At 35.2% G+C, this 13,163-nt stretch overlaps 2 protein-coding genes across 2 annotated transcripts in view; one reads left to right on the forward strand and one right to left on the reverse strand.

The window, feature by feature from the left end:
* The window catches only part of LOC123315842 (protein sickie), a 224,497-nt gene extending 211,334 nt beyond the window's left edge, over positions 1 to 13,163 (reverse strand). The window contains exons 1-4 of the mRNA XM_044901723.1: positions 12,965 to 13,163; positions 9,451 to 9,580; positions 7,231 to 7,370; positions 3,262 to 3,437 (exon numbers count right to left, since the gene is read on the reverse strand). Of these exons, the coding sequence (XP_044757658.1) occupies positions 3,262 to 3,437; positions 7,231 to 7,370; positions 9,451 to 9,580; positions 12,965 to 12,992 (474 nt within the window). The 5' untranslated portion in view covers positions 12,993 to 13,163. The remainder of the gene's footprint in view (positions 1 to 3,261; positions 3,438 to 7,230; positions 7,371 to 9,450; positions 9,581 to 12,964) is intronic.
* LOC123315847 lies at positions 75 to 1,322 on the forward strand. Its single transcript, XM_044901731.1, has 2 exons — positions 75 to 172; positions 995 to 1,322. Exons 1-2 carry the CDS (start codon positions 118 to 120, stop codon positions 1,282 to 1,284), a joined length of 345 nt encoding a protein of 114 aa, XP_044757666.1. The 5' UTR covers positions 75 to 117; the 3' UTR covers positions 1,285 to 1,322.

The following is a 13,163-nucleotide window of genomic DNA, read 5'->3' on the forward strand; positions in this document are numbered from 1 at the left end:
TTATTGTTTTTTCTTCGATTCTTGAAAATTCTCATTTAGTATATATATATATATATATATATATATATATATATAATCTATTGATTGTTCATATATCTATTCAGGTCGTCACCGAAAATGAAGTATCTATTGACGCTTACAGTTCTTATTACTCTTTATTGTACCAATGAAGGTAAGATAATGGGTTACGATTATTTACGTAGATATCCATTAATTTCTTTCATATTGGATATATTTCATCTCGTATTTCATTCATTAATTTTTTTCTTCTGCCAGTCGTTTTATTAAATGAAACTTCTAAAAAACTTACATTCCATTTTTTTTCAAATAAACTCTGTATGGAAACAATAATAATATCAGCAAATCGAAGTTCAAAAATATGAAATTGAAAAATATCTAATAAAAATTATTTCATCATCGGTGTAAAAGTAAGTATTGCGTTATGTTTTTGTGCGATATAAAAACAGACTGAACCGCAATTACAGCTTGTGTCCTTCACCAAAGTATTGATTGTTTTTTATTTATTTGATGTCGATCTCGGAAATCGTTTACCAAACAAAATTTTTCAAATTCATTCTTGTAGAAAATATCACTCCTCACATTTTAGTTTGGGATCAGTATAGTAGTTCTTGAATGAAATAATTAAAAACTTCAGTGTTTTCTCTATAATTTTCATGGAAGTTTGAAAATGGCGAGTGCAGAAAACCCTTGTTGAACAAATTATCCATAAAGAACATGAAAAAATATTTTTGTTTGAAATATCATGTGATAATCTAAGGCATATACATAACTTTTTTTGGGTTTCGTGTTTCTACATTCTCGAATAAATTGTGCAGACTTGAATTTTACAAAAACAAATTTGTCCAATGACAATGAGAAAACCGTAGAAACATCTGTTGTAGTTCCTCCATGATATCATAACTAATATATTAATTTACAACATCTCTAAAAAAATGAATGAATGAAAAACTATATTAATTATTATTCGCTTCAGCTGATGCTAAAATGAAATGTATGGCTTGTAAATCAAGCTCCTCAAGTAGCGATTGTCAGAGTGGAAAAGCTACTGGAACATGTGAAGGAAAATACTGCTATCAATACATTTATATAGAAGTCATCAAGAAGTTTATAGGCTATGAGGAGAAACCCTGGTGGATCAGAGGTTGCACAAGTGATGTGGAATACTGTGATGAAGGCTCCCATACAGATTGTATGATTTGCAATACGAAAAATATGTGCAATACTAAAAAGCTTCGTAAATCTATCACAAAGCCGGGATATTAGTGAATTTTCTCAATAAACTAAGTGTTTTATTGAATCAATAAAAGTCATTTTTCTTTTTCCTGGTAACGTAAACTCTGAAGGAAAAAATAATTTTGAAATTTCACGGAAGAAAAGAAATTGATTTCGATAAATACTTCGATTCGTAATTTTCGATGTAAAAAAACAAAATAACTGAACATTATCAGACTAAACGTGATATAATGAACAGCCCAGTAGAATAAGCATTAAATTATGAAAAAATTGAAACCACAGTAGAAAGTAAATCAAGTTCGAAGTCGGAATTTAGCAAAAAAATTTTTGAAAATATTAGATGTTCTTCCTTGGAATCTCTTGATTTATTCAATTTTATAAGAAGGTTTTCTTAGAAAAATAAATGTTCCTATATCTATAACGTATGTTCGTATGTATAAACCTTTGAGGATGTTTTTTAGCTAAAAATATACAAAGAATAGATTGTTTAGTGGTTCTATATAGCTCGTTTATAATGGCATCATAAGTATGTAATGGGTAATCACTTTGTTTCGTATTTGTTGCCATGCCATTTGTTATCAATTATTGATAATATCGTATTTCCTATTATACAGGGTGTTTTCAAAGGTTAGGCTTTTTTTTGACAGAAGGTAGAACTCATCAAAATAAGTCGTTCAACCAAAAATTGTCTATATAAAATATCCAAGATGGCGGAGATACAACCCCTAGAGGGTCGACGAAATTTCATTGAATTTCAAGTACGGGATGTAGAAGGTGACTCCGGCATCGCAAAAACGGAACACAACATAAACATATGGCTGGACAATGAATGGTTCAGTACCAAGTTCATCGGATTAGATGCATCAGGTCACTTTTGAGAGAATCATAACTGTTGTATCGTGCAATTTAGGGCGAAAAAAAATGTAGAAAATCAAGGCAGTTTCCTGAGTGCTTGTGTTAGTTATGCTGAAAAAGTGCTATTATGTTTCCCCATTTCATCCCATTTTTACGACGATTGTTGGAATATTCGAACAAGAAGATTGTGATGCCCATTGTGAAAAAATTCGTGAATAATTTTGACGAATTTTATTGGTGCGTTTTTGAAGTATTATTCTATTTTTCACACTTGTGTCCTAAGTCTCTTCTCTCAGTTGGTATCGAAATGAGCCTTTTCATAAAATCGTGTTACTAAAAATAATGAGAACAACTCGGCAATCCTAAGTTTCCATTTTCATTACCACGTAAATATCGAACGATTAAATATCCTAAACGAAACCACATGATCGAATCAGGAGATAAGTTTTTCCCACTACTTTGCTACAATTCAGCAAACAGGGTCGTATTAGGATCTATTTCAGTAATCATTTTAGATTTTTTTTCAACTTTATCATTTTGAAAGTTTTGTATAGGTCATTTTTGGTGATTCGCTTCATTTTGACCAGTTATACCTTCTGTTGAAAAAAGTGCCTCAGCTTGAAATACACCCTGTATACAGAATCTGCATTCTCCGGAGGAAGAATCATCAATCAATTGGTGATCTCATACAGCTGAAACCTTCTGTAGAGGAAAACACTTACCTTTGAAAACTCCCTCATTCCAAATGAATCTACGACTAAAAAACTGCGTTGAAAAAATAGGGTGTTCCATTAAAAAAACAGATTTTGATCTGTTACGAGTATCACATGAAAAATAAAATAACTGAGAAAAAAGTTTTGGAATGTTACGAATATCCAGAACATAAACCAAGATATAGCGATATATTTGAAAGAGTCAACTTTCAGAAACGTCCACTAACTTGAGAAGAATCAATATATCTATGATCTGCTTTTTGATATCTAATTATTTCGAAAAATCCTTTAAGTCTTATATTTCCCGAGATGCTCTCAGTGGGACACCCTGTACATTATGGCTATAAGCTCCAATGTAGCGATTGCAATGAAATAAATAAACCACTAAACCAGAATTTCTTCAAGGCATAAGTTGTACTGGAATTGCAAAGATTCTTACCTGTAGCTGTTGGTATGCGTGCAAGCCCACATCCGCTCCTATCTTTTCGCTCCTGTCGCCCTTCCAATATTCCTTATCCTTATCAGCGTATCCCAGGAAACCGCACACAGAGGATGGAGAGAGAGGAGAGGCGATACCTGAGTCGGAATCAGAAACTCCGATTTTCTGAGGGTCATCTTTGGAGTGGAGAAAAAAGTGTAACATTAAGATTGGCATCAGTGAAAATGCATAATGTTGTAGATAAAATACAGGCAATTCAGGTTTATCTACCTGTTTGGCCAATTTTCATCAGAAGAAAAGCACATAATCTAGATTTGATTTATGTTCGATTTTCGAAATTTTTTCTAGAATCCCACAGAAAATTTAACATTTGCGGATTTTGTTTTTGTGGGAGATGTTGCGAGGCATCATCAGAGCATGATCGTAGTGAATTTCCTGTTAGATCCTATTGGATAAAGATGGAGTTTATCCATGAAACGTCAGCCAGAAACTGTCAGATGAAATCTTACAATTGAAGAGAAAGTGCTATGTTCACATAATCCAATTTCGGATAAAATTGAGATGTTTTATATCATACACCACCTTTACACGCCACTGCTTTCGGTCATTGTCATTACAGAATGATTTCATGAAGCGGCCATATTTCCATAGCGACGCATGATACGCAGAAAGTGGTAAAGACATCCCGAGGCGTTGACCTAACAATCTAACTAGCATAAAAAAATCTGTTACGCCTATTCCCAAATTCTTTGCCAAAATCTGGAAATTTTTTGACTTTGGTCTAAAGCCCGTTTGTAACAGCCGAGAATTCTCTACCAAATTTTGGTGAGAAAACGGCAGAGATTATTTTGTATGCAACTGAACAGAGAATTCTACCGAAAGTGCGTATGTAACGGTACATAATTCACGACGCATGAATTCTCGAGTAAATTTTCTAGAGATTCTCGGCTGTTGCAAACGGGCTTTACACTCTGACAAAAAAGTATCCGGAAATTCTCATTTAAGTTGCCTGCGTTGAGAATTTTTAAGTATTTGAAGTTTCTGTATATTGGTAGGACTCTCCGTAATTACTATGGCAAACATGAGCGCGGTCTGTCAACTATAGTTTGTTTACGACAGCTATTGAAACCAGTCGACCTCAGTGGTAGTCTGCGAATTTTACAATGGAAAAAATATTGAACAAAAAGTTTGTCTCAAATTTTGTGTTTCGAACGAAATTTCGTGTGCTTACTCGTTGCAAATGCTAGAAAAGGCTTATGGACACTCTGTTTTATCGAAAACCCAAGTGTACGAATGGTACAAAGTCTTCAAAAGCGGTCAGAAGATCGTCGAAGATTTGCCTCGTTCAGAACGACCGTCGACCTCTTCAACCAACGATAACGTCGAAAAAATCAAGAAAATTGTGTCAAACGGTCAATAAAAACTTCTATTTAACTGTTTGAGACGTTTGCCTGAAAATGTTCGCCGTAAACGGCCGGATTTTGAATGACGATAACCCACCATTTCATCGAGACACGATTATTAACGATTTTAAGACCAAACACTCGATAAATACCATCGACCAGCCACCTTATTCGCCTGATCTAGCTCCGTGTGACTTTTTTCTTTTCTTCAGACTGAAATTACCGCTCCCGGGAACCAGATTTGACTCCATAGACTCCATAAAAGAAAATTCGCAGAAGGAGCTGAAGGCCAGCCCTGAAAGCGCCTATAAAAAATGTTTCCATGATTGGAAAAAACTTTGGCACATGTGTATCGCTTCAAATAGAGCATAATTTGAAGGAGATTCAATAAAAATTTAAGAAGTTTAATATTTGTGCGTTTTATTTAAAATTTCCGTATACTTTTTTGTCAGATTTGTACATTCACAAACCAAGAAAATATTTGAAAAATTCCTTATGCCAGTGGCATACAGACGAAGGATAATGTTTTATATCTCGGCGTGAAAATCCAATATCACCAAAGTAAAGTCGAAGTTGTAGTTAAACTTGGGGAATTTTTCAGCTGTCTCACTTCATTTGAAGTTTATATTGCGGTTCTAAGTATTATCTATTAAAGTCTAAGAATAAACCCCAAAAAACTGGAAACATAAGGGTTGCCTAGTTTTACCTCTACCCAAAACAGGGGTTGCCGGTTTCAAACAGCCACGTAAACGTTGTAAATATACCCTCATCAGTTATTAAATAGAAATAAATATCAAATGAAAGGTTATTTAATTCTGAATGCAACCTCATTGGGTTGCCTTTAAAAACGTTGGTTAAATCCATGGTTGCCTAGATTTTACTAAAAGGTTTGTTGCGAGCGCAGAGAATTATATTAGAGGGGCCATGCGACGAAAAAAGATGTAGAGAGCCATGTTAATTTTTCAATTTTTCAGGAAAAGGCATTCTTTTTTGAGTCAAAAAATATTTTTCAATATTTGAAACCAAAGCTAGAAAAAATAGTACCGAGCGAGTTTCGAAACCAAACGATACGTAACAGAACAGATTATTTTGATTCTTTTCCAGTTTCGACTATAGATAAAAGTTACTATACTTCATTCAACTTTATTTTAGCAGTCGGTTGGCCATGAAAATTTGACACATTTCACTCTGTATAGTACGAAAATGTGGGGTTATGAAGCTTGTCAAAACATTTTTGGGTTTTAAATCAACGCTATGTTGCCCGTACTACGTAAAAGTTTCTGTTATTACGTATTTTATCACAATGTCGAATCTCTTCGGAAAATATGTGACGAACATAATTGAAGTTTATACAAACTGATTGAAGGCATACCAAATCCAGTTATTTGCATGGAAAATACAAGAGATCAGTATAATATCATAATATGCACTAGCTTGAGGAGAGTTGATGTTCGTTATCTTCTTTGGCTTACATCATTTGTAGATTTCAAAAATATTAACCCGAAGATGAAATGCATATGTTGCAGTGGTTGGCAATGGGTATCTCCCGAAGGAATTTACAGATAATTACAAGAATGTTAAATTTTTCAACAAAAAACATCTTGCATCAAAAAAGGAGTTGAAGGAAGTTTCAAGTTAAGATGCAACTTCACTGTTGAACAAAAATTTCACATGAATAAACAAGTAACAGGGCAACTTGCGCCGCTTGCGCGTATTTGTGGCTATTCATCTTAATACATTGATGTAATTATAATAATTAGGTATTTATTAGTACCTTAAGACATTTACATTGTATAGGACAAGTCAAATGAAAAACAAAAAAATCCATTTTAGGGAACTTATTCTCCGATGACATTTATCGAAAATCCTGTAGTAAACTTTTCGCATTAATTCACTCAAACATAAAATTCCCAAATGCCACCACTTTTTTGGGTCTCCCAATAGAAGGAAATTCTTTGTCATACTCTTCATTCACAATCTTTCTGATTGTGGAAATTTTCAGCTGAAATATAAGTCGTTTAGATTCAGATGAAACATTATATAAATTCTCTTACATTGAATATGTTCGCTATCGTCTGACGTATTGTGGATTTTAGAATATCAGGGTATAACTATTTGAATGAGCGGACCTGAATTCTAAATAGCACTTCCTGAAACCCTGTCTCTTTTTTCAATCACTTTCGGCATTTTCGAATTTTCGTAATAAAAATTGATATTAGTTGTGGCAACGGCGTTATGACATTAACGACATTTCATGAGTGCCAACCTAACTTCGTTCTAGTTACAAAAACTTGAGAAAATTATTTCATGGCCAACCGACTGCTAAAATAAATTTGAATGAAGTATAGTGCTTCAAAGTTTCTAGATTCGTCACTCTATTCAGCGAATAAAATTTATCGTAATGTATAAATATCATGGTTCCATCAATTCGAAACCTAAACTTTCGACATCTGGAATGCACGCAAAAACTAAAGCTGACATGAGAAGGTCTGAATCGGTTATAGTTCAATCCTCAATTCCGTTCGTCGGATAACTTTGATCCGCATAAAATCTCCGCCAAACGTACCATAGCCAAAAGTTCCGGATCGTCTGCCAAATCCATCCACATCCAGGAAAGTTGCGTTTTCCATTTCAACTTCGACCCCTTCCTGATACGGATGGCCCTGCCATTCATCCTCGTTCCACCTTTCCGCCCCTTGGGTATATCTGAAAAGAAAGTTTGAAAAATATTACAGTTTCAATTGGTGGTGACGATGGTGTTTCTGTGTAATAAAATAAAAATTTCTCTATGATAATAGTAGTTCTTGGAATACGCGGGATAAGAATATTTCATATTGAGAATATCTAAACCCTCATATCCTTATGAGTGTGTCCTTATTGTGAAAACTAAGGAGCTAGAAGAAAAAGTTGAATACAAAACTTGTCTGTAATCGATTGAACCTTTATTTTTTATAACCCACCTTAATACTGGGTACTCCGTTTTTTCCCCGTTGGTATCAACTTTCTTATTTTTAATGGAACACTCTGTATATTATCATATTTCTGCATTCCTTGTTAAATTTTAAGGTAACTTTAGTATGACAACCATGGTCCTATATAGCAGCGATTCTGAGATATTCGACTTTGTCCTAAAACTTTGACAGCTGTAGGTGCTCACTAAAATAGCTGATATTAGTTTTCTAATGAATATATCGAAACCAAATTTTGCCCAGCTCTTGTCAACATATTGGATCATACGTTACATCTCTATTTTTAGCAATCTGATATACAGGGTCTTCAAAAATTAAGTTTAAAATTCAAATAGAAGTTCAATCAAAACCTAATTTTTTCAAATGACAACCTATATTTTTTTGTTCATCATGTAGGGCAGGTTAAAATGGGCAAAAAATGTATTCAAACTTCTACTGTAAATTGAATATTTTCAGAAATATGGACGAAAAAGTGCATTCTCTCCAGAACCAACGATAATTATTAATTAGTGTTGCTGCAATATAGTTGGCTTCGATTTTTTTGATAAATTCAATTAACTAGATTGACTAATGAGAGACAAAAAGACTCTTTTACTCAGTATTCGCTCCCAATAAATTTAAATTATTTCAATTTTAAAGGAAGACTCAACTAACAGATACATTTTTCTCAAAATAATCAAGTAGTTGTTTCACAACACAAAAGTAAACTGAAAAATACACAATTAGATAAGTGCTAGTTTCCTTAGTTACCATATTCTATCAGCTTAATTCATTAATTATCGTTGGTCTTACGGGAAAATGCACTTTTTCGTCCATATTTCTGAAACTATTCAATTTACAGAAAAAGTTTAATTACATAAATATAGGTTGCTATTTGAAAAAATTAAGTTTTTTTTCGACTTTAATTTTTAAAGACCCTGTATATCAGATTTCCAAAAATAGAGATGTAACGGATGATAAGAGCTGGGCAAAATTTGGTTTTGATACATTCATAAGAAAACTAGTATCAGATATTTCAGTGAGCACCTACAGCTGTAAAAATTTTAGGGAAAAGTCGAATATCTCAGAATCGCTGCTATATAGGACCATGGTTGTCAAACGAAAGTCACCTTAAAATTTGACAAGGAACTCAAAAATGCAATAATATACAGGGTGCTCCATTTAAAATAAGAAAGTTGATACCAACAGGGAAAAAACGGAACACCCTGTATTGAGGTGGATTATAAAAAATAAAAGTACAATCGATTACAGACAAGTTTTGTATTCAACTTTTACTTCTAGCTCCTTTAGTTTCCACAATAAGGTATAGGGACACTTTAACTCGGACACCCTGTACAATATTCTACAAAGTGTTAAGCTTCATAACTTAATAATTGGTTGAGCTACTTTTATACGATAAGGTTCCATTATCGTCATACATATTCAATATTCATGAGTACAGCTTCACCATTTTCTTATATATTTTTTCAAGAAAAATATGTTTGAAAAGCTGTTAGCGTACTTATCGAAAAGAATTCAAATTTTATGTTTGAAATTCAGTGTTTTCAAGCATAAAAAAACCACCTTAACAGAACATGCGGAACGCCATAAAAAAACCTCTACTCTCTTGCAGACATTCGGACGAAAATAAAATAATATTGACAATTTCTGCAAGTTCTGCTCGGATAATAGCATCTTGTTGTCGTGACCCAGGGAGAATCAACTTACAAATTCACGAGTAACATTTCGAAATCTCCCAACTATAGTCTTTAAACCTCCGAACAATTTTCGGTTGAATAACCACCCCACAGATATTTCTATATGCTTGTTCAGTTTACCTTAAAACTTGCTGATATCTGCTAGAATCTCCTTCTTGAAGAGATAAACGTGGATTGCCTCCTTGAGTGGAATTATTGTGAGGGGTCTTCGAGTGAGGAATGAAGGTTGGCAACTTTGAACGCTTGTTGTCTGAAAAAGATTTAAAACATATCAGGCTGAATTCCACTGAAAATTTCATCAGATATTGAGAAAGAATGCTGGAAAACTTGTCCCCCCTACATAAGAGTTTCGTCATGGTTTCTGTAGGAAATATTGAATTCAATTTCCCAATATTCATTCAATTTAAATTAGATTTAAATTTCATTGAAGAAGTAGGGTAGTTAGTCAAAAAATCCTAGTGACCACATTTCTGAAAAGCTAATAATCCAAGCAGTAACAAAATTTGGGCTGAATACTGGAAATATATCATATCTACGCTTCCCTGTGGCATTGATGATTATTTTGCAAGGTGTTCATTTAAATTTTCCATGAAATACTGGGTTGGGCAAAAATGTGGAATAAAATTAATATTTCTTCAACCAATAATTCAAAATATAACCATCAGCTCAATTTACGTTTAGCCACAGTTTACGTCAAAGATTATAGAGTAGTTCTCTATAATCTTTGGTTGACGTGTTATTGTACAAATTGGCGAATTCACTGGTACCAATTCTCAGTAATAAACGAAACAAATTTGGAAGGTTTTTCGATGTGCAGAAAAAGGAAGAAGGAACAATAAGAGAACATACTTCATTATTTAACGACATAATGGAAAAAATGGTAAGCAAATCGTTGCCAAATTTGACGCTACTGGTTCAGTCGGAAACAAAAAGGAGGGTGCATGAAAGAGACGAAGCGAGGGACGTGGGTGTCTTAGGTCATGTAGCAATAGCTGCGACCTTTTGTGATAAGGAATTGTCCGATGTATCTTATGTTTCACGAACAACAATCATGAGAATCCTTAAATAACATAAATTCCATCCTTATCTACGATTGGTTCAGGAACTGAATGAGGATGATCCCGATCGCTGACTCTAGTTCTGTGAAGTAGTCAGTGAAATGATTAACGGTAATCAAAACTATATGTTCTATATCTTTTTGTCGGACGAGTGTTCATTTTATTTATTATTTCGTGAGTTAGGCATATCTCAGCTTCCCTAAAAATTAAATGTTTGGGCGGGTATTTATGGAAATCACCTAATTCTTGCTTTGCGAGTAGTTGTTCTTCCAGGAAAATTAGCGTAGATCTAAATGTGATACATATTCTGAAAGAGCAACTCTTCTTGTCATAAATCTGAGAACTTTATCCAATTCGGCGCAACCGTTCGGTCTTAAGGAATTTTTAACTGACCCCATCTTTTTGGGAATTTTTCGAAGGTCAACTTTATACCCTTTTATACCAGACTGGGCAAATTTATTTAGATCTATTGGAGAACGCTGTTTATCCAGCCCTCGTGCAAGTATTGCAGAAGACCATCATACGATCATTTTCCAACAAGATGCCGCACCACCTATTTTTCGTTCAACCGATTGTCTGATGAATATTTTCCTTTCAAATTCCTTTCAAATTACATCAGAAATCTTGAGTTATAGTACGTGAACGTTATCAGCCAAACTAATTTTACTCCATGGAAGTGAATGGTGCCCATTTCCAGCATTCTAGCATTCAATAAACTAATCACAACAGTAAGTACTCTTCTACCTTTACACTATTTTACCTATTACCTATCATTTCTTTATCGAAAGAAATTTTGAAGCAAAATTTCAGGATCAGAGAGTTCTCAATAAGATCTTCAACATGAGGTATCGCAACACCCCTTATCCCTATTCAAAATCAAGGAGTTGTGCTGACCCCGTTAGAGGGTGGCTATTACGATGATGCAAAGAGCGGAAAAGTTGTTCCCGCTCGAATCAGACATTGACGGGTCTGAGCAATTTTCCACATTTTCATTCAAGAGCCGGAAAAACGAGGTACCTAATCCGATAACATGTCTTCTGAAATTTTCCACTGATATAAGATCTGAAGAATCTCGAAGCATTTGAATCAAAACTGTGGACGGACAGCTTAGCTTAGCACATAATAATAATAATAATAATAAAAGAGCCGAGGAGCGACCCGGACCCGACCACCACCATGAGCCCGAAAACCTGGAAATGGCTCCAACAGAGCTTAATCCTTTTGATATCTGAGATATCTGGGATAAGTGAATTTTCCTCTGGAGAGGAGTATGAAAGCAGCAAGGCTAAAGTCATAACACAATTCTACACCGTTAAAGCTACAACAGGACCATTTGGAAACAGTCGAATAGTGCAGAAATTAAAATGCAGAAACTGATTGTCAAACCTTCGCATGGAAGGCACCAGAACGAGGTCAACCATGATTACGTCGACATATCTGCGTCGAACTACTGGTTGACTTCTGGAAGGTTGTCAGAGACAGAGGGCCTCATGCTCGCCATCCAGGATCCGGTGATTCCGACAAGGAACTACATGAAATATATCGCCAAGGATGCCTCAGTGGCGAACGATAGCTGTTGTTATGGCTGTGCAATACATGAGACTATGCAGCACATCACCGTAGGATGTCAGAAATTCGCGGGCACGGAATACGAAAATAGACATGCTGATGTTGCCAAGATTCTTCACCAAGATTTGGCACTACAACACCAACTTCTTAGTTCAAAAAAAGTTCCTTATTACAATTACTATCCGGATGCTGTATTGGAAAATTAACATCACAAGCTCTACTGGGATCGCACGGTTCTCACAGACCGGAAAATAACCCACAATAGACCAGACCTCCTATTGCTCAATAAGGATGAGGACACAGCACTATTCATCGACGTGGCAATTCCAGATAATAACAATCTTCTAGATAGGCACACTGAAAAAAATTCAAAATACAGAGATCTCGAGGAACAAACCAGAAGACAGTGGAAGCTGAAAGATATCAAGACCATCCCTATTGTCATTTCATCTACAGGCCTGATACCGAAGAAACTACTAGAGAACTTGAGGAAACTTCAGTTGGACGAAAATATTTATAAAGTTATGCAAAAGGCGCTACTGCTGGGAACGGCGAGAACTGTACGCAAGTACATGGGGAATGCAGATGAACACCGTCTGCTCCGACAGGAAGTGCGGGTGGACCAGGAATCCAACCGACGGCAGGGAGACGAGGAGCGATCCGAACCCGACCACCACCACGAGCCCGAAAACCTGGAAAGGGCACCAGCAGAGCTTAATCCTTTTGATATCTGAGATATCTGGGATAAGTGAATTTTCTTCTCTAGAGGAGTGTGAAAGCCGCGAGGCTGAAGTCATATTAATAATATGTTTATTGATCCTCTAAGACATATAACATACATATGTAGGACAGTTCATAATCGAGAGTATCGAATACCTTGACAAAATATAAGCGTATTGTGAATTTTCCCTCATCAAACGACCAAGTCGAGATCAAGTCTCAAGTTGATACAGAAACTGATATCAAATTATGTTACATTAATTGAAATATTATAATTCATTACTCACTTTTGAATTTTCCTCTTCCTTCTCCCATCCTGACTGAGGCGTGATAAATCTCTTTCTCAGCTTTCGAATCTACAGGGAATTTATCTAAGGTGTCATTCGCCTCCAGAAGACTATCTCCGGAAATTGGCCTCCTTTTCACGGTCCCGGTGAGCGTGGAGGGGGAATCCCAGTCCAAAGATTTTTCCTCTTCGTTCGACGA

The sequence above is a fragment of the Coccinella septempunctata genome, chromosome 6 (assembly GCF_907165205.1).
Source record: "Coccinella septempunctata chromosome 6, icCocSept1.1, whole genome shotgun sequence".
NCBI classification, from domain to species: Eukaryota; Metazoa; Arthropoda; class Insecta; order Coleoptera; family Coccinellidae; genus Coccinella; species Coccinella septempunctata.